This window comes from Bidens hawaiensis, unplaced genomic scaffold, assembly GCF_021521415.1.
Source record: "Bidens hawaiensis isolate Kalapana, Puna unplaced genomic scaffold, B.hawaiensis_p1.1 tig00011861_1, whole genome shotgun sequence".
NCBI classification, from domain to species: Eukaryota; Viridiplantae; Streptophyta; class Magnoliopsida; order Asterales; family Asteraceae; genus Bidens; species Bidens hawaiensis.
This window is the reverse complement of record NW_027491946.1, coordinates 50941-73383: the sequence shown is the minus strand read 5'-3', so window position 1 is coordinate 73383 and position 22443 is coordinate 50941. Positions and strand designations below refer to the sequence as shown.

General features: G+C 34.1%; 3 protein-coding genes across 3 annotated transcripts; 2 read left to right on the top strand and 1 right to left on the bottom strand.

The window, feature by feature from the left end:
• Positions 1-1296: 1296 nt before the first annotated feature.
• Positions 1297-5686, top strand: LOC143539327 (uncharacterized). Its single transcript, XM_077032669.1, has 9 exons — positions 1297-1421; positions 2967-3051; positions 3179-3253; positions 3326-3362; positions 3442-3525; positions 3638-3698; positions 3784-3890; positions 5102-5167; positions 5272-5686. The coding sequence occupies exons 1-9, from the start codon at positions 1340-1342 to the stop codon at positions 5365-5367; spliced, it is 693 nt and encodes a 230-aa protein (XP_076888784.1). The 5' UTR covers positions 1297-1339; the 3' UTR covers positions 5368-5686.
• A 2692-nt stretch (positions 5687-8378) lies between these two features.
• On the bottom strand, positions 8379-9949 carry LOC143539326 (deSI-like protein At4g17486). The gene is made up of 3 exons (XM_077032668.1): positions 9805-9949; positions 8887-9174; positions 8379-8735 (listed from the first exon to the last, which is right to left on the bottom strand). The coding sequence occupies exons 1-3, from the start codon at positions 9938-9940 to the stop codon at positions 8512-8514; spliced, it is 648 nt and encodes a 215-aa protein (XP_076888783.1). The 5' UTR covers positions 9941-9949; the 3' UTR covers positions 8379-8511.
• An 8032-nt stretch (positions 9950-17981) lies between these two features.
• Positions 17982-21564, top strand: LOC143539325 (uncharacterized). Its single transcript, XM_077032667.1, has 5 exons — positions 17982-18043; positions 19057-19419; positions 20600-20649; positions 20905-20957; positions 21039-21564. The coding sequence occupies exons 2-5, from the start codon at positions 19187-19189 to the stop codon at positions 21300-21302; spliced, it is 600 nt and encodes a 199-aa protein (XP_076888782.1). The 5' UTR covers positions 17982-18043; positions 19057-19186; the 3' UTR covers positions 21303-21564.
• The last annotated feature ends 879 nt before the right edge of the window (positions 21565-22443 follow it).

The following is a 22443-nucleotide window of genomic DNA, read 5'->3' as shown; positions in this document are numbered from 1 at the left end:
GTGAGCATATGTGATATGCGCCATGCGCATAGGTTTTGGCTTTGTGTCTTCATGACATCCAAGCCTCTTGTCTATATCTTGTGGGTTGACCCGCCCCGCTCGATGTTAAGGCGGGTGCATACCTCTTCAAATAGCAAAGCCTCAATATGGTATAGCCCAAAGGAATGATACAAAATTTCTGAAGATACAATATAACAGTCTTGGGATTACATGTCACCCTAACAGAAAAGTCCAAAACTGTTCACTATGAATATACTATCCAAACGGTTAAACCTAACAGTTAGAAATTCTCTCCATTCCACCCTCTTAAAACTAAATATGCACGCATTCTCTCTCACACTGAAATCAAGTCACTAACAGAATCTCTTTTTTCACAACGACAAGGCTAACAAGTGCTACAATGTATCGAATTGAAAAGCACACATCTTATCAACAAGCTATCCATGTCGTTCATCACATAAAAAAAGCCTCGTAAAGTAAAAATGTTTAGTTCTCGAAATATAAATAGTTAAAACTTTGATGACCAAATAAAATAACAAATAATAATACAAATTTTAAAAACTTAAATCATAAATGATATATACATGATAAATATATTTTACAGAGTAAACTACGGTTTTTGTTCTTTCGGGTTGTCCAAATTTGCAGTATTAGTCAAATAGTTTCAAATTTGTGATTTTCATTCATGTGGTTTCATTTCACTTGCAGTTAAACCCGAATTTATTAACCCTGTTAAGTCTGGTCGTTAAAACCATATGCGTGCCCCTCACGTGACGGGCAGTTTTGTCTCTTTTCTCCCCAAAATAAACGCCAGTCATAATTCGCAAGCCCCCTCACGTGAGGGGCTTGGGTGTATTTGGGAACAAAAGGAAAAAAAAAGACCCTCACGTGAAAGGCACGCTGATGGTTTTAACGACCAGACTTACAGGGTTAATGAATTCGAGTTTAATTGCAAGTGAAATGATACCACATAGACGAAAAACACATATTTAAAACTATTGAAACCAAAACAATAAAATTATACAAAACATAAAGACGAAAACCATAATACACTATATTTTAAATTTTATACTTATCATAATAAATCCTCGTATGAATCAAATACAAAAATAATAAAAGAAAAAAGTTAAAAAAAAAAATAAAAAAAAATTGTTGAAACACTAATTAATTAATTAATTAATTATTCTATCAAGGAATCCATCATTCCATCCAACTCAAAGCTCTTTAACAAATAACAACACATTAACCGACCATCCATCCAGTCAACCTGCTTATCTTTTATACGACATCAACAAACAACCTTAACCTTAAATCAATCGATTCATCATCGGATCTGAAGATGCGCCGTGGCTCGTCGAAGAAAGGCTCGGCTAATTCGACGACCTGCACTAATTCTTCCGCCATGGATCTCTTTCGCTCTGGTATTCAATTCCAATCAATTTTATTTATTTATTTATTTATTTGTTGATTGATTTTAATTTTGGTTATATTAATTAAGTTTGTTAGCTTAGTTTAGGTTTTACCGTTTTAGGGTTTACTTTAATTCTTCGATTTGATGTATAATTAATTGTGATTTAGGTAAAGCTTGTTAATTTAGTTAAATTGGTGGGATCAATCAATGTTTATATGCTACAAAGACTTAGCTAGTTAGGTTTTTAAAAAGCGAGAGGCGTAAAGCGACACGGTCTAAAACCGAAGCGTAGAAGTGGTATGTGAGGAGCAAAGTTTTTGTATAATTATTTTTATATATTTTATAGGTTTTTAGCATCCCTTACCTATGGTTGTTAATAGCGGACGATAGCGATATGTTATTACGATGAAATAGTGGGAGCTAGTTTATGTATAGCGATACACTAGAAGAAAATTTTTAGAAACAGTTTATACTTTATATGTATGTTATATCCCGAATATGATGTTTTTTATGTGTATATTTATGAAAATCCTAAAATTCCGCTATTTTTATAAAAACAAGACTTAGATGGTTATTAGGTTTTGAAAAGCGAGTAGTGCAGAAAAGCGACAGGGTTTAAAACGGAAGTCTAGAAGCGTGCTGAGTTTTGTATGTGAGGCGCAAAGTTTTTGTATTTTTTTTATTATACGTGTTATGGGTTTTTAGCATCTCTGACCTGTAGTTGTTAATAGCGAATAGCAGGTGCTATTTTATGTTTAGTGATTCACTAGAAGAAGATTTTAGAAATAATTTATATGTATGTTATTGCTATATTCGAATACGGTGTTTTTTTGTGTGTATATATTAAAATACTTAGAATCCTGCTATTTTATACGTATATTTTATCACTATATGTATTAAAATAATAAATGAAAACAAAAAAAACTTAAAATCCTGCTATTTTTACGTGGTGGAGGTGCAAAAACGAGATAGCGATGAATCAGTGCTTCGCTACGCTATTCGCTATAGCTCCTGCTATGAGCGCTATTAACAACTATGCCCGAAGTTAGCTATTAACAACCTAAAGAGCCAGTTGTAAATTACTCTATTTCATAAAAACCCTCGGTGTACAAAAAGTCTGCACATTTTGGACTGTGTACGCCTTAGGTGGTCAAAAGCAACGGGTTTTGCGCCTTAGCGTGCCTTGCACCTTTTCTTTTTTTTTTTTTACTGATTTTCCAGCTAGATATGAGACGAAGTTTATTATTTTTAACATATGTAACCTGCAGATGAAATATAAAGCTAGGTTTCTGTTGAGATTTTAATCAACATGGTTTATTTTAACTAAATTTAATGCTAAAAGAGTCATATTATCAACATACACTGAATATTGATCACTTGTAAATTGTAATACATGCAGTATCAGGTAACCATCAAGAATGTAAATTTTGAACATGTATCTTAAGTGTATTCATGTTGTCGAATCAATATTCTCTTCATGATTGGAGTAATATATATTATTATTGTTAAAAACAACACAGTATGCAGCCGTTATAGAGTTAACCTTCTTTTTCAGCTTCAGGAAAGGCTGCAACCAAGGAGTTGGAACGTATTGATCAATTATTCTTTAATTATTCAAATGAGTCTTCCAGTATGATTGAGTAAGTGCATTCCTTTTGTTTTGGTAGTAGAATATTTGCTTTTTTGAGTTCTTTCTTTATTATTATTATTATTATTATTATTAAGTTTTTATTTTGCTTCTTCATACATTATTATTTATGTGAACAGCCCGGAAGGAATAGAGTATCTTTGCTCTGACCTCGAAGTTGAACACACGGATGTACGGATATTAATGCTTGCTTGGTATGTTCCATTTTGTTTTTTAAAATTCATATTTTGTGTCGTTTTCGTTACTGATTGGTTCATATTTTCCAGGAAAATGCAGGCTGAAAAACAGGGATACTTCACCCTGGTAATAAAACGAGTCTCGTTACATGGCACATTTATCTATAGTCCTATAAATCCGTGTTAATTAATTCATCTTTTTACAGGAAGAGTGGCGAAAGGGCCTGAAAGCGTTACATGCTGATACCATAGCTAAATTAAAAAAGGCACTTCCCGAGCTGGAGAACGAGGTATTTTGCATACGGTTTCATTTTGTATAAACATTCTTAATAACATAATAATGATGAAGATGTCTGTGTAACTGTGATGCTAAACTGTGTGTTATTTTATGTTCTTTAAAAGGTTCGCAGGCCCTCGAATTATGTCGATTTCTATTCTTATGCATTTCGGTATTGCCTAACAGGTACAACAAACCTATGTTATAGCTTTGAAATTTTACGGTTTACTCATTTTAATCGCTAACTATTACTTTTTTTACGGTTATATAGACGAAAAGCAAAAAAGCATAGATATTGAGAGCATATGCGAGTTATTGGAGCTTGTTTTGGGGTCTCAGTTTCCGCAGCAGGTGGATTTATTCATTCAGTATCTAAAGGTGAGTCAATTATGTATCTTCTTAGTCCTGTAAAATTTTTTTTGTTTTTTTGTTTTTTTTTGTGTTAAGTCAACTTAAATCGAACAAATAATCGAGCACGAACAATTAAACGAACGGGGTCTTCTTGTTTATGTTCGTTCGTTAATAAAATGAGTGTGTTCGTGTTCGTTTATGCTCGTTTGTTAATATTGTAGACGAATGGTTCACGAACGTAAACAAATGAACATAGATGAAAAACATAATTGAGTGAGCAAAAATTTAAAGTAAAAATGTGCATAAATCTGTTGGGCCTAAAAATTTATTAAAACTACACTAAATATAATTGGTAATCATGAAAGTAAACTAAATTGTAACGGGCCTAAAATTTGAACTTAAAACAATCATAAACTAGCAGACATAAATGAACGTAAATGAACAAATATGAATGAACGAATGTAAACAAGCGTTTATGAACATAAATGAACGAACGACACTTGTGTTCATATTCGTTCGTTAACTAAAACTATCCTCCCGTCGAACTGTTTACTAACAGTTCACTGAACGGTCGGTTCGTTTACAGGCCTGTATTTTCTAGTTCCATTATTATATTTATTATATATAACAATTTAAAGGTTTGGTGCCGCTGGCTCTTGATTGGTCCATGTGGCACCAATCCCATGCGGCCACCTCAGTGGGTTTTATTTTTGGTCCGTTACGAACGTAACGAAAACGACTGAATGTGAATTGTTGTTTTGTTTTTGTTCCGGTATCTTATTGAACGTGAAAGGAACCGACTGAATTCACAGACTCACAACGTTCTGCTTTAGTTCCAGCACCATAACGAAAACCAACCGAATGCCGATTTTTTTAGTTACGGTAACGTAACGAAACGAACGTGACAAAAACCGACCGAATTTGCATAGACGTCGGGTTTTGCCAACGTTCGCGTTTTACCGACTGACGCCACACCATTGGTCCACCTCAATTTTGTAACTTTATCATTTAGTTCCGGTACAATAACGCACGTAACCGAAACAGACCGAACTCTCATCAACTTATTATCTCAACGCTTGAGTTTTACCACCGTTCAGGTTTTACCTCGTTAAAAACACTAGTTTGCTATAAAACAATTATGGATATGATATTATCATTCATGCAATAAACTTATTACAAAGATAATGAAAACAAAAGGAGCAAATATGAAATTATGAATATTTTGGTACATTTTGCAGACACAGATTGATTATAAGGTCATAAACATGGATCAATGGATGGGATTTTATAGATTTTGCAATGAGGTAAGCAAACAGTAGGCTGCCATATGATTATTTTTGCCACATTTAATTTAACAACATTTATCTTTTTCTAGACATTTAATTTTTTATTTTTATTATTTTTACAGATAAGTTTTCCAGATTTCAACAATTATGATGAGGAACTTGCTTGGCCTCTGATTCTGGACAACTTTGTTGACTGGGTGAAGTCAAAACAGAGCTGATCAGATTTAATATTCTTGAGTTTGTTTTTATTATTAATTTTATAGTATTAATGATTCTGCTAAAACATATGTTGCATGAAATACATCCTCATCTGTTTATCAACATTTTATATTTTTGTGTAGAGGAAATGAGTGTTTTTTTTTGTAAGATTTGTGTTTTTACATAAATCCAACAATATTGACTAGAAGTTTGTGTTTAATAGGCCGTACTTATAATTTGGTCGATTCAGATTGTGTTTTATCTTTTGTACATATTATGGTTTAGTTTATAAACGGGTTAGGGTCATTTTCGGTCAACCTAGTGAGTATGCTTAGCTAAATGTGTCGTGTTCGTGTCGGCTCGTCGGGTTTTAAAACTTAAATTCACAGGAACTGGTTAGAAAAAATAAAATTATTAAATTTTTAGATTAAAGAATTAGTATGAAAAAAATATAATAAGTTTCTTGTCATTTGTCAACACGTAAACACACTGGTCACGTTACTTTGAGTTCATATGTGTGTGACAGATTTTCAGGTCTGAGTTAGATTCGACATGTCTTGAATGTTTGTTTAGTTGGTTGACTGGTTCAACCCAATGGTTTTATAATGAGTTCATATGTGTGTGAAAGATTTTCAAGTCCGAGTTAGATTCGACTTGTCAACGCTCTAACGTTTGGTTAGTTGGTTGACTGGTTCAACCCATTGGTTTTCTTATAAAGTATTTAATATTCATTATGCCAAAAGCTTAAATTCACAGGCTCACAAAAATAAAATTATTAAATTTTTGATTTTTAAAGAATTAATATAAAAAAAATATAATAAGTTTTTTTTCAGGGTTAAACTCGTATCCTTGTCAACACATAAATGCCCATGTCGTGTTTGAGTTCATATGTGTGACATATTTTCGGGTCCGAGTCAGATTCAACCTGCCAAGCCTCGAACATTTGTTTAGTCATTTCAAAACCGGTTTACAATGTTGGTTCCTAGTTTATGAATGTACCTACTAAGACCCCATATGATTAATGGGTTGCCATTAATCATGGGTCAAAACTCATATTTAGCAAAAGGAATCCTATGAAGGATGTTCTAACAATCAGACCTAAAGTGGGTCCCAGGTACATGTGTTGTTTGAGCTTTTAAAAGGTAAAAGGAATAAAACTATAAAAAAGTGAGAAATAAAGGAAACATATGGTAGGTAAATAATAATTTATCTTTCTTAAATGTTTTATTATATGCTATTATTGTGTCTTTGGTCCTGACCAGAGGAATAATAATATCATTCATTTTTGAGGATTTTTTTTTCACCAACAGTGGGTGAGATTTATGGCTAGTTGTTAAGCAAAAGCTAAGGTTGTTGTAAAGATATGGTGAAAGATATTAATATTGTTGTGTGATTGGTGAGCTTTTATTTGAGATCCAACTATACATTTTAGTTTATATACTATTTTTTTTCTATATTTTTATTTGTATTTATAGGCTACCGACTGTTTAAGGGTCGTAATGTGACGAGTTTGGGACAAATTATGGTATACTATGAGTCATATATGATTGTAAAACCGTATTCTGAATTTGATCTCATCACCGCCAAGTACCTTAGTAGTTAGTACTCATTAACAATCAACTTCATGTTTTCCATGTTGTTGATCTTGTTTATGATAGTTTGTGTATGTTTCATGAAATTCAATGGAATTAGAATCTGAACTCTATTTTTCATTGTGTTTGGTTTAAAGAATTTATTGGAATTGAATACTAGTTACATACTCTATGTTTTGGTTGTTAAATAAATTGGAATTAATTCAATCAAATGCCAACCTAAATAATTCATTTGGTTTGGTAAGGATAAATGAGTTTGGTACCGGTTCAAATAATCGACGTTGGATGACCAAATAATATCCTTGAACCGGACCTCTAAAAGATTAAAATTCTCATAATTGTCATCGTTCTTGAATCTTGACAACCCAACCCGCTCCCTATTTTCACCATTATATTCGGGTTTTTATGCCATTTTTATTCTATTTCTTTTTGCATAATTGAACGGTCCTACATTTCTTTTCACATCATTAAACAGTGTCTAAGCAATACATCACAATGATAACACTTGACCATATATGTAAATGTATAGTCCAAAGGAGACAAAGCATTTGCCTAAGATTGAAACAGAGTCGTCTCCGAAAATCGTGAAAAACTTTTAGGCCGAAGGCAGAAAAAATTTGGACACTAAATTAGTTGAGTGATTGAGTTTAAACACTAGGAATACATATTTTCTATTAATAAAATATATATAATTTTTTTTTTTAAAAAAAAGTTGTGCCTATCGGGCTGTTGGGCAGGGGTGGATCGACCACTCAGCCCTGCCTCATAGCCAGCAGTTCAGCACTGGCTTGACAATATATATAATATTATAAAATATTGTATAAGGAGCGAGGTATTCTAATGTAGCATGAAAATCCGTCATATTTCAACTACCGCAATAGTATATTCCATCGTGCTCTTCCTGGAAAGTAGTAACTACTTGAGCCAAATAAGATATGTGCCCTTTGAGCTTTGAAGTTACACATCAACTTTAATTCGATATTTAGCTGATTTTTCTTGTGTTTGTACGGTCTTTTGTCTCTTTGATCTTAAGTGGGGCTGTAAACGAGCCGAGTCAAGTTAGGTTGAGCTCAGGCTTGATTCATTTATCTTAATGAGCTGAAATGTTGAGTTCAAGCTTGGTTGGTAAAAAGCTCAAGCCAATTGCTTTTTATATTTTATTTTATTCTAATTTTATTGAGTAAACGTAACAATATTTTTAACATACACGTAATACGCAATTTATAAACTAAAGAATTTATAGTACGTGTGTGTATTAAAATTTAGATTATAAGTTACATTAACATGTTGAAACAAGCCAACAAACGAGCTTACAATAACTTGGCTACAAACAAGTTGATTTTGAACGAGCCGTGAGTTTTTTAAACCGTTACAGAGAGAATGTTTTCAAAACATTTATGAGTTATAATGTTTTTAAGGTTCAACTTGTTAGGTGAGAAACAGTTGCAGAGAATAATAATTACAAAAGCCTTCTATGAGAAGCAAAGCCAGAACATGATGATTACATAAATCTAACAAAAACTTTAATTAAAAAGAAATTAACTCAAAAGTTTGATTACAACTTGTTAGGATTTAAAAGAATCTAGAAGGTGAAGGTGGAGGAAGAGAAGCTGTGACTCTATGACTTCTACTCGCCCCTGCGGAAGACGATTTCTCATATTCCGGTGAAAAACTACATGTCGAAGTCGACATACTCCTCAATTTCCTCGTCTCGCCTTCGTTATGCACTTTGTTACCTTCAATTCCAATTTTAGTTGTACTTATACTCGCGGGAATTATGCAGTTGCACATAAAACCTGTAACATGTCACAATGTCACAGAAAACATATTAGGGCCCACAGACTTATTAGGCCTATATATTGTAAGACCATGTGTAGTGAGAGAGTTATGAAACTGTATTGAATAATAATTAATTCAGTCTTTCTTAATCTTACACTTACTACATACCTATTCTAGCGAGGCGATTGATCCAACTAGGGATCGATTTACGGGTGAGTCTAATGCATACATCATTGCAAAAGTGATTGCAGTTTTTGGTGATGAGATTATATGAAACTCCTTTGTAATCATCGGCTAAATCTTCCATAATTGTTCTTACCTCTCTTAGTGTCTTTTCCGTCCATCCGATCAGGATCTGCTTTCTGAAAGTAAAACCTTCGCATTGCTTTGGTTCTCCCTCGAAAATTCCTGTCGTATCTTGTTCGTGACAACCGAATGCGTACTCAACTCCATGAACTAATTATATCCCAAAAACAAAATTTTAAAAATAAAAAACAAAGTTCGAAATTATTATATCGATCATGTTAAAGGTACACCACCCCATCTGATATCACACTCGGACAGTCGTTTTGACCAAGAAATGACAAACTTTAAAGATTATTGGTCAGAATTCAGAACAGCCGATTGAACAACATCCAGACGGCCATTCTGTTCACTGGAAGTTAAACTTTAAAAATTATTGGTTAGAAACTTAGAATAACCGTTTGAACAATATTCAGACAACTGTTCTAACCATAGACTATCAAACTTTTCGTCAAAACGGTCGTCCAACCTCTATCTAGTATCACGAAAACAAAAATTAAAAAAATAAAATATAACAAGTCCGAAATTATTTTATCGGTCATGCTAAAGGTACACCACCCCATCTGATATCACATGATTAAACCGTCATCCACAAAACACTCAGACAGTCGTTCAAGAAAAGGTCAAACTTTAAAAATTATTGGTCAGAACTCAAAACAACTGTTTGAACAATATTCAGACGATTGTTTTAAAACAATATTCAACCTCTATTTAAACGACAGTTTGAACTGTGTGGAATCAGATGTCAGAAGGTGTGTATATAATAATATAAAACAATCAAACCTTGTACGCCGGAGTGGTATACACCGAGGCCGAGCCAATACGCGTAGCTGTTAGCGGAGGTGAGATCGTATACATTGAGGTATACGGGCACCGATCCTTCCTTTCGGCATTTTGTCGAGTTTCCTCTACACAACATTATTCAGTTGCAACTGATTAATGTTTTGAAAATATGAAATGCATAGGTTGGATTTGAATGCAAATGTTGGTAATGATATTAATATAACATGCCGGAGAGAAAAGAATCGATGGAAGTTGGTGTCTCCGGTAAGATATATAAGTATAGCATCCTCTGCTTTTTGGCGGGCCACCACCACTCTTGTATATATGTATGTAGTAAAATTAAAAGATAAATCTATACATAAATACGATAATTTTAAATAATATATATTTTTTTAACAACATTTTTTCCTTGTCGACTTGTAAAGGAATTCAATTTTCTCCGGTTATTTGACGTTTCATGTCTGTCTCGAAAATCTCTTGTAGATTGCCTACCCTGATGTAGGCATCGAGACTCGAACCAACGACGTCTTCTAAGAAAAGCAACTAGGCTACCACTAAGCTAGAAGACCCGTGGTAATTTAAAAAAAATGTTAATTAATAATGCCTGATATGGGCTTTATATCGGGGTGTAAACAAGACAAGTTGAGCCCCAATCTCAGCTAGGCTTGAGCTCGGCTCGTTTTAACTTATAAGAACTTGAGTTTGAGCTTGGCTTGTTTCGAGCACTTTTTATAGCTTGAATTGGGCTTTGAGTCGTGCTTTTAAGCTCGAGCGCGGCTCGTGAGTTGTGTTTTTAAACTTGGCTCGGACTCAGCTCGTATATAGATTTTGAATTTATATATGTTTTAAAGTATCCGTAAACGAGCCTAAGTGCGGCTCGGGCTCGTGTGCAGTACCCTAACGAGCCAAAATTCAGTTCGAGCTCGGTTGTGCAATGTAAAATTAATAAATAAACGTCCAAAAGAGTTCAAACCTAAAGTACATAAGGCTCATTAAGGCTCGACAAGCCTAAACAATCTTCACATACAAATAAAATGCCTGAGTTCATGGTTTAACTAAACGGGCTTTATTTGAGGCTTGGTCTCAACTTAGGTTTGACAAGGCTCAACTCAGTTCGAGTTTTTTATTGATCCGATCTCAGTCATCTTGACTTGTTGCACCCCTACTTTAATTCTGGGCTAGTAAATTTGCAAAATTAAGCTACAACTAAAATTCACATTTTGTAACGTATTTTAATATTTACATGATAAAAATTTAATGTGAGATTTTTAAATTATAAGGTAAAATAATTATATTATTGATAATTTAGTGAACACAATAAAAAGTGTAAGTGTATTATTTTAAAAGATGTTTAAAGATATTATAAATTATTAATAAATTAATGTGTTTATTAATCAGAAAGTAAGAGGCCGATGATTATGTGTGGTGGAGAAGTGTGATGCTAATCAATGCAGGGTGGAGCTTGAATAATAATAGTGTGTAATGATCTGTGATTACTGATTTGGTTTCTTTTGCTATCTTTCTTGATAAAATTTGTTTATAAAATCACTTTAAATAACCAAGGCATAGCTTCGGAATCGACTCGCTTGTAAATGAGCTTATTTAGAGTAGGGGTGAAGTCGGTCGTCTGATTGTCAAAAGGCCATTTGAAAAGTAGAGGGCTATGATTTGACATCTTAACATGTACCGTCCGTTTGACTAATCGTCAAATGGCCGTTTGATAGAGGGTGTGGGATTTATTTGGGGTAACGTGTCTACAGCATATTAACAGACCCTTTCACTATAACTTACAGAAATAAGCGAGTCGTCTAGCTGAACCACAAACTAACTTAAGCATTTTATAGCCAAGATCGAGCTCAAACTTTAGCTCATTAAGAATAAATGAGTCGCATCAACATGACTCATTTAACTTTGAGCTCGAGCGCAAGCTAAAATTCACTTGATATGGCTCGCTTACTATATATAATTGTTAAGTAGCACCGGGTGCGGTCTCAATTTCTCATTCATGACTAAACTTGTGTCGATGATAGATCAAAAAAGATTTTGTTTGAAGAGTTGTACAATATGTAGGAATGAAACTATTTTCATTTTTAGCTTGTGTAGTATGGTTTAAAAAAATAATAATAATTAAATGATAAATATATAATGTTGCTACAACAAAGAAAGACCATTGATAGTGAAGAGACTGGTTAGGCTAACAAGCTTCAAGGGTTCAGGTTAACCTAACGCAGGTCGTGGTGTCCCTCTACGTTTGCAAAACGTAGAAGGAGGTTCACTAGTTTGTTGTTGATTGTTTGTAGTTCACCGAGGATCCAAAACCGTGATGTTTGGAACCGATTCTTGGATGATGTTCTTGGTGAAGCTATGATATTTATGAAGTAAGAAAGAAATAAGCAAGGAGCCTATTACTCAAGGAAGAAGGGAAGATCAGGGAGAGTATGTTATTTGCCCAGATCTTGTTGTGTTCTTGTTTATGGCTAAGTCCCCTTTTTATAGAAGAAGAGATCAAGCCTTTCGTCCAGTGTACAAACTAATTTATCTCCAGTTTGCATAGAGAGTTGACCTTTGTGAGCGGTAAGCTTTGGACCGTTGGTCCGTGATTAAAATAATAATACTTTATCTGAGCATGTCCCTTGCTCAGAGGGAACAGTGATTTGAGTCTTGAGTTGACATCGTACTGTAGCACGTGGGTACTTGTTTACATAAGTTTGGGCGGGAAATGAAGCTTTTAACCTTTTTAGCGTTAATGTGTTCCAGCCATTTTATTATTTCCTTGAGCTACCCCCGTCATCATATAACAAAAAAAACAAGACAAGAACAGTACAATTTGGTCCCTATGATGTACATTATCATCCGACATCGCCCTTAAATTATGTTAGATTATCTTTTCTTTTAGTTCTTGTATTGGTTATAAAGGTACGACACATGCATTTTGATTTGGTAACCATTAAATGTGTTTCATGCATTTATACTATATGTTTCTTTCTTGTTTATCTTTTAAACCTTTAAAATCAATAGTGGTTGATCTTCGTATCTATGAATTATGATTTGTCAGCTGGGCATACGACCTGTATGGATCTGTAGGCCCGTGCGCCTTAAGTTTGTCAATTTGGCAGTTTTGGTCCAACAACATATAGTTTGACGTATTGACGATTTTAGCCCATCAACATTGACTTTAAATGTATGTTCAATATTTTTAGATGTGACGGCTTTCATTAATATAGCTAGTGGTTCGGTCTATTTTTGTTTAAACCGGTCGAACTAAAGCGTGAATGCCCAAACTAACCATCGCTTATTTTGTACTTATTCAGTTATTTGTATATGGTTTTGTTATACATAACATTTTGAGTATGACACATTGTGGTGAATGGTTGTGTTTCACCACTTTATACATGATGTTCCTTGATGTGTATGTTATATGACATGTTGCTTTTGCACTTTGATTTTATGACACCACGTGGTCTTGATATTCCAATGGTCTCACTTCAATTCTTTGTAATTTTGTTATTGTGTTAGATCGTCTATAGCAACTTAAGTTAAGCAAATTATGCTTGTTCTATAAATTGATAAACATTCAAAACGTTACTGCAAAGTAAACCATCTTACCTGTTTCATGATAAACATTTTATATTTAAAACCATGATTGAAAATTCACACTGTCTTTATAGATTCAAAGCTTTCAAAAAATACTTACTAGAAGTCTTGTTCTGTTAAACTAGGGGTAATGTCAACGAGTCGAGTTGCTCATGAGCTACTCAATATCCGATTGTTAAAAAGCTCAACACAAGCCAAGCTTTTCGAGCTTGAGCCTTATGTACTTATAAGATTGATCTATTTTCTATTTATTACTTTCACCTTACACAGTAAAGCTTCAGGGCCGTTTCCGATAATCGTTAAAATATATTAGCCTAAAGGCTAAAAATGTTTGGGCCTTAAGTAACGATTTAAACAATTACGTTTTTAAATGAGCTTATTTGGTTGTGATTTCATCATCATCATCATCGTACTCAGTATATCCCACCAATAGCAATGCTATGGTAGGGTCTGAGGAGGGTAAGATGTAGACAGCCTTACCTCTATCCCATAGGGATAGAGAGGCTGCTTCCGGTGAGACCCCCGGCTCGATAGTAGTTTTGCATCAAGCCTTGGACATAAGGCACATAGCACTCAATCATCGGGACACCGGCTGATCGGTGCATGTGCCCTTGTCTTTCGGCTATCAACGCCACCACATGATGCCTGATTAACCTTCCGCCACTTTTAACGTTATTTTCACGAGATTAGTAAAATAACGTCAAAATTAGTGCAATTTTACTTTTGCCCACCCGAGGGTTCACACATATATACATTATATGCGCGCACCACAAGCAGGGCGTAAATTTTTTGTATTTATTTATTTTATGAAAACATTTGGTTGTGATTTGAGTTGTGCAATTTTTTGTATTTATTTATTTTATGAAAACATGCTTAAATAAGTTAAGTAATTGAGTTTTGTGACAATCGTCAATTTCAGGTTAACTCCGTTAACTCAACTCCGTCAATTCAAACTTAAAGATCATTGAATCTATAACGCACACTTCATTACATTTAAACTGGGGTTTAAATGACGCTTAACACTTACTACATGTGTAGTCTTTCGGGATTTGCACCGAAACGCAAACGAGTTGACGCAAACGATTGATAAATAAACGAAAAACGTCAACATAATAATTATGTGATAATTATGTGTTAACATATGTGTTACTTGATTATATTGTGTGTAATGCTAAACAAGAAACAAGAACTAAGTTAGTTAAGTTAGAAAAACAACACTTGAAAGTAGAGGGACTTGAGTGTAACTTGTGTGTCTATAAATATAACCTTAAAAATTAAACCCTAACTATTATTATTATTAATCCCAACCTGATCGGCCCCCCCCTCCCCTTTGCTCCTTGCTGCCGTCGACTTCCACACACACATACATCAAGAAATCAAGTGTTTAATCCAAGAACTAGGTGCTAGGAAGGTATAATTGATCATCCTTTACATTCTTGTAGCTTAATTTTGATGTTTGTTGGGTTAACCACAAACCCTAGACCTGCCGATTTTGTGTATGTAGATAGCCAACATGATTGTGGTTGATTGAATGATGATTTGATAAGTAGATTGAATCTTGTTGCATGTTGATTGTTGTGTCTTTGTTTGAGTTAAAACACAAACCCTAATCAAGTATGTAATATGTAAGTGATGTGTATGAATGGTGTTTATGGAGTCTAGAGGATTATATGGATGCATGATAGTTCATAGATTGTTATTATGTTGAGTTTGGATGCAAACAGATTCTGGACAGAATGTGTATACGATGTTTAAGTGACTGTAACGAAGTGTAAACGTGAAAGTTTGTTGAGATTGTGGGTACTGCAGTAAACTAGGTTGAGTCTAGTTTCTATAAAGTATAAGTTTGTAATTTTTGGACAAGTAGAAGTTAACTTTTATGATTTTACAAAAACGTTGTGCAAAGCTGAGCTGTTAGACCTGCTGTTAGGTTATGTTGTAAATGTTATATCTCATGAACTACGAGACCAATTGGGTTGGTTCCACTTCTGGAAGTTGACTCATTGAGTTAGGAACCTAACCCAAGTGGTCTTGCATTTATTGGATTTTTCGTTTAACGGGAATTGCAAATAACATTCTGTTGTGCATGAATCTGACTGTTATGAGTTTGCTGTAATGATTTGATGATTGTGAGAAAACTATGAGGAATAAAAATGTAATAAAATATGTTCTGGAAACCTAAGATATATGTGCTTCTGTGATGATTTTTGGTAAATTAATTTAGATGCTATGATGGGTGAAGTAGTTCAATCTTTCTAGTAGGATTTCTGTCTCGGTGAAACTAGCTGCTGAGTTTTGTGAAAATGCATGAAATATGAAACTTGCTAATTTATTATCGTGTTTTGACCAAATTGCCCTTGAGGGGAATGATTGCAAGATAATTGTCGTGTTTTGACTAAAATGCCCTTGCGGGGAATAACTGCTAATTGATTGTCATAATTTGACCAAAATGCCCTTACGGGAAAAATTGCTAGTAATGTACGTTATGAATACATGACACGTATATGATTGCTTACACATGTGATGTGTCACAAAAACACTTGTTAAAGTCACACACGATTCACGAACGAAACACGAAACATGTTATGTGCATAGGTATTGTGTGCCGGGTCTAGAGACTCGATAATATTCCGACACTTAGAAAAATCTCTTTGTTGTTTTAAAACGTTAGAGAGAGTTTTTCAGTGACGCGCATCTTGGTGATTTATTTTGGGAAATTCTTCGCAAACAGTGAGTTTCACTTTCCCCTCTTTAAACTGTTTTCAAACGCTTTTCACTTGGGGAAGATAACATACTCCACAACGCATTTAAGATTTTGTTACAAATTATATATCACTTGTAAAGGCTAAGTGGCAAACGAAATATTTGAAGTCCTACACATCGAACCGGTTAATATTTAGAATAGCGAGTCACTGTTGAGTAGTACTACTGGGTTTGACAAACCCCACCCAACGCTAAACTCGACTGGAGGTCGAGCGGGTGTAATTTTGGCTAACACGTACCATGGTCTGGAGGACCTGGTGACAAGGCACTTACTAAACGAGTCAGCTTCGGTGTCGAACACTTAGTAATACTTGTTGTATAGACTAACTACCTATCGATATATAATTTGACATAACACTATCTGGTAACGCAAAACGCCGTAACGTGGTTACGCAAAACGCTTAACGTAAAACGCTGAACGCAAACGCTAAACGATTTATTTTATATAACTTGTGAACTCACCAACCTTGTGTTGACACTTTTAGTATGTTATTCTCAGGTAGCCGAGGCGGGCGCGCGGTTTAGGAACATGCATTGATTGAAAACGCTTTTGTCCTGCAAACTTATTTTTAACGGTTATCTTTGGTTTTAAGTCGTCCTGCGTGACGCTACTTTTGATTAAAGGTTTTTACGCTTCCGCATTTAATTACTTGTAAACGTTTTCATGGTTTTGAAACTTTATTTTATGGTTTGATTATAACTGATGATTCCGATCCTGCCAGTTCACACCCTCTGACGGTAAAACTCCGTTAGTGGATTTTGAGGGTGTGACAAGTTTAAACATTCAAAATACATATTTTTTGCATAAAAATATATACAATTTTTTCTTTAAAAAAAATCGAGCCTACTAGATGATCGATCCGGCGGTCGTCAACCACCCAACCCTTCTTCAAACCGGCACTGGTAACCTTGAGTTGAGCTTTGGTCATTTAAAGTACTACACGAGCTCGAGTCAAACTTACACTTGTTCAAGATAATCCTTTCAAAACATACTAGATGGGTGTCCGCGCCATGCAGCGGGAAACGCAGACTACGTAATAAGTTTATGGGTGTTTATTGTTCGGTTTGAAACCGTAAAGCCGTTCATCCTTTGATTTGACGGTTGATTTTTTTTAACTTTTTGCCAATTGTTTTCAACTGTCAAAGGTTCTGTCTTGGTTTTCGACTACAAAAACAATTGTTACAAAAGGTTTGGCTCACGATTTAATTTAAAACTATCATAACCAGACAGAAATACACATATATAAAATGTATTTTTTTAACTGAAAAAACTATGGCAATATCATACTCAAATTAAAGTTAAAATATGCTCGTTTTTATGGTATAAATTTTTAAAAAAATATTAACGTATGAAAAAGTTAATAACGTTTAAAAACCATGAGGGTATTTGGGTTAAAAGTGAAAATTAAAATAAGATTTAGGTAAAAGATTAAGGGTTATTGTTATAATTATTCTTTAAATTAAATTAAAATTGAGGGGTGAATATTGTAACTATAATAAATAAACCGTGAGTTTTGTTTTAACGTGAGAATGACTATTTTGCCCCACTATAAGGTTGTACCATATGCAACATTTACTTGTAAATACCTTCAAAAATAGTGTCTTAATTTGCCTCTCTTTGCTACATTATATACAGTATATCTACAGATAAAAATAATTACAAAACATTTATAAATTAATTAATAAATACTAATCGAGCCGAGTCCGATTCTATGCTTAAAAAAATGACTCACGAGCAAGCTCGAGCTCTCGAAAATCAAAACCAGTATTGTTATTAATATTTAGGGAAATAATTAGGTTTTGTTCACACAATCGTCTTCTTCATCACTTCCGATTATTACCAGACTCGATCCGTTTCCATTAATTTGTTCAAACTCATCAGGTTATTACTTATTAACATTTGCCTCATTTTAGACTAAAGCTTTCAATTCGGTCATTCATTCACGTTTCTAATTGTTACCTGTAAGCTAGGGTTTCAAGTTTTTAATCTTTTAATTCGCATTCTATGTAGCTGTAACATTTTTTTAATATATATCATTTTCAGTTGTCGTATATGTACTAGTGCTGTAATTTGTTCATGTTCGTCGGTTAAACTTTTATCGGATAAACGAACGGTTTACGAACAACTAACCGAACGAAATATAATATTTTAACTATTTTCTATTAATATGTAAACGAAACATAAATAAATGAACACAAACGAACGTTTACAAACATAAATGAACGAACGAATGAAACATGTGTTCATGTTTGCTCGTTTATTAAATAAACGAATTACCTGTCGAATGGTTGACGAACGGTTCACCGAACGTTCGGTCCGTTTAGAGGCTTACTTGTTCGTGTTCGTTTCGAAAGGAAGTGAACTTTTCGGGAACGGTTCATGAACATGATGCTTTATTTGATTTGGCTAATTGAGAGTGGCTAGTGTCAATGGTTCGGTCATGCTACCGAGTTGTGTTGGTGCTTTTTTAGTTTAATGTTTTCATATGTTAATATTACATTTTAGTTAATAATGTAATACTCGTATAGTCGTATATATTTTTGATTTATATTTGTTTTATAGTTAATAATTTTGCTTGAATTTATATGATAAGATTAGAAAAGTCTTTAAAAAGTATTAAAAACATTTAATGATAAAAAAACGGACGTAAACGCAAACATTATCAAACGCTCACGAACATGGCATCTGTTCGTGTTCGTTCATTTTGTTAATCGAACGAAATCAGAAATTTCTTTTTCATGTTCGTTGATTTATTAAACGAACGAGCGTAAACAACCTTTCCGCTTAAAAGTTCACCAACAGTTCGTCGAACATTTGGTTAGTTTACAGTCCAATGTATACCCCTGTCAGTTGATCTATAACAGTACTCAAAAGACTTGATTCGTTGTTTGCAGCAGAGAGCAACAAAAAATACAGGTTGCTTATTTATGTTGATGACGTCATTAATCAAGGCACAGACGAGTTAATGTATGGAGGAATTTTTGAATCTTTTGGTTCGATCTGTCTTTATCTTCTGCTGATGAAATGATGCTGCGAAGGGTTGGCAGGAGAATAGGGATCGTGACATTGGGAAGATTTAGACAACCAGGAGGTAAATGTTTATCTACAGATAAAAAACCTATTGTTGAACCGAATAATAATGGGGAGAAGACTGATGGTTTGACTCATCATGACTCGTATCGAGAGCTGGATAAGCTTGATTTCATGACTGCTGCCAAGATTCTGTTCACCACTCCGCCTAAGAAGAAGAAATTCGGGTATCATTTTTGTTCGTTTTTTTTTTAACTTTTAGGCATTTATTGAGTTATTGGCCAAATTTTGATATGAATCTAGTTTAGCCATTTTATCAGGCACCTTGCATGCAATCAAAAACTACCAACATTTGTCATCTGTTTCTTCACTTTGAAAAAACGTTTTTTCGATCACTTGTGTTTGTAGATTGCATATGACTTGCGTTTTTTTCGATCAATATTTGCTGCTTTACAAGCTTAAAACATGAAACTAATTGATCGTGTGTTTGTATATTAGTAATTACAATGATTAAAAGTATGTTTAGACCTGCACACAATATAATGATTCAATGTTCGTGTCATGACTTGTCTCTAGATGAAAGATGATGGCTTGATGAATGCTCTGACTGCACAGTCTTAACTCTGAATATCTTAAATTACCATTGTTAACCTTCTATATGATTTAGTGCTGAAGCTTAAATGAAAATTTTCTGCTAAATAAGTGTTCTGAATTTTAGAATTTAAAGTTTAAACAAAAAGAAGTTACATGAAACGCATATAACATAGATCGAATAATCCTATCATGTTAACATTATACCTCCCACACAACACGTCAATTTCGACTCACCTTTCTTTTGGAGCAAACCGAAACAATACTATATTAACATTAATAGCGCTGGAAGAACTTAAAATCGAATCCTTTTTGTTTTTGCATCCTTCATTTTTATGTATGTGCAACTGTGTATTGGATAAGAAATGTTTGAGAGATTCTCTATTTCCTAAAGTTATTTTTTCTCTCCAGATTTTAGTTAATAAAAATAAGCGAATCACTAGAGAGCTTCTGTTATGCAACTGATGTTACTTTCTGTGTTAGTTTCTTGCGATTTGTTATCAGTCACTTCGGAGACTAAATATAAGCAAGATTCAACCACTCAGCGCTTAATGGTTGAAGTATTTGATTTAAAAGGTCACATTGTCATACCTTGCAAATGGTTTTAACAATCTACAAGATTGATCATGAACCAAACACCCGCGCCAATAAAAATGTTAAATTACTGCAGACAAAGTTATGGATGCTCTATATAAATTCTTGTTATACAAAGTAGAATGAAAATCATGAAAGCCTATGCTATTAGCTTATCTGGTTTTATGAATCTGTTGTACACTTAATTTAGTGATTTAACACCTTTTAGTGTCTGATTCACAGGCTTGATTTTCATCTGGTTCAGCTCTTCTTTGTTTGCTTGCCTTCACTCGGTACATCTCTCTCTATACATGCACATGCATATAAGCTTTCAAGTTTTGGTTTGTCTCTAACGGGTCAAACTGGTAAAAAAGAGTCAAAACTCATCCAACGAGTATTTTTTAACTCTTTAAACCTTGTAAATCCTTCTATTCCAAAACGTAGATTATAATTTAGTTCAGATAGTTTCTTAAAAGCAAATTGGGAATAAATAATCCCACCCTTTGTGTATTAGCCAATAAATAATGGCTAGTTTTTCCTTGTGACAGCTGTCTATTTGGTTGCTCAATTTGCTCGTCACGAAATGAAGAAAATGGATGCGGTAACCAAACTCTCCTCGTTATACTTTAATAATCTTCACATATTTCATGGTTATTCATCTGCCCATAAAACAATATTGCAGGAACTGGAAAAGAGACGTATTGAAGAAGCCAAGAAGTTAAAGGCAACCGAAGATGAAGTACTAAAATCCAATCCGCATTTATTGGAGGTAAAAGAGAGATTAGACAGCTTGGAAAAAACCGTCAAGGAGATGGTAACAGAATCCAAAAACCAGAGAAACATGAAAGTTTCAGAGCAAAAAGATGACAAGAAACAGCCAGTTGAACACAGCCAAAATAAACAAGACACACAACGGGATGAGAGTCAGACCGGTGATAAGAAGTAAACTGCAAAATGGGCTCGGGTATGAGTCATATAACATGAAGAAATTTTTTGATTAGCCTGATGGAGAATGTTAGAATGAACCAGTGATTTTGGATGTCTAGAGAATGGTAAGCTTTAGTATAAGCATTTTTTTGGGGATATCAAATATGAAATTATTATCCTTTTGAACAATATTTGTAACCGACACTCGGTCATGGTTACGATTTGTGGACCGATATACTCTGGGAATGTATTAGTTTTAGAACATTCTATTGTTACGGTACTGATGTATCATATTAGAGTTGATATGGTTGATTGTCGATGCTCAAGGCGCTTACGAAGATAGATATTACTTAGAAGAAATAATCAAATAAAATTGTTGTAATGTCACATGAACTTAAAAAAGTCTTTCAATGTATGAAGTCTTTTCCTCAAATGTTTCTATTTTGACTAATGCAGTAGTGTTTAAAATCCTGAAGAGTACCAAATGATAATTCATAATTCCCCCTGATTATTATATGGTCTACGGTAGACTTGATTCACTGTGATAAATACATATACCGAGAGTGTTCAAATGGGAACAAAAAAAAAATGTCAGGAACTGTAAGAACCACATAATACATTTGTATCTGTTGCTTTAAGTATTATACAGATGCTGGTTATTGTTATACACTCATCCCACTCGCTCAATAAACTATTAATAAAACAAGTGATTTATACAGTTTTCACAGTTCTGAACATAAAACTCGTTCTGAAAAGAATCTGTCTCGGACTCTGGTCTAGAGGTGCACAAAAAACCAGAACCCAAAACTGGACCCAAAAAAATGGGAACCGGGTTTTTACTACCTGAACCCGTACCCGGAAGCAAACCCGATGTGTACTCGGCAATACCCGAAAACCGGAACCGTTTCCATGCCCGAAACCGGGTTTTTCCTGAAACTGGGTTTTTCAAATGTTAGATCTATACCCAAAATCACCCGAAAAATAGACTAAAAAAGTGCAGCCCTTAAAAATCCCAATCTATACAAGAAAAAAAAAACCGAAAATGCGATTTTTCAAATGCCCGGTTTTAGAATAACCGGTTTTATAGCCGACCCGAACCAGGCGCATAGGGTATGGTTTTTAGAGAAAATACCCGAACACCCGATTTTCCAATACACTGT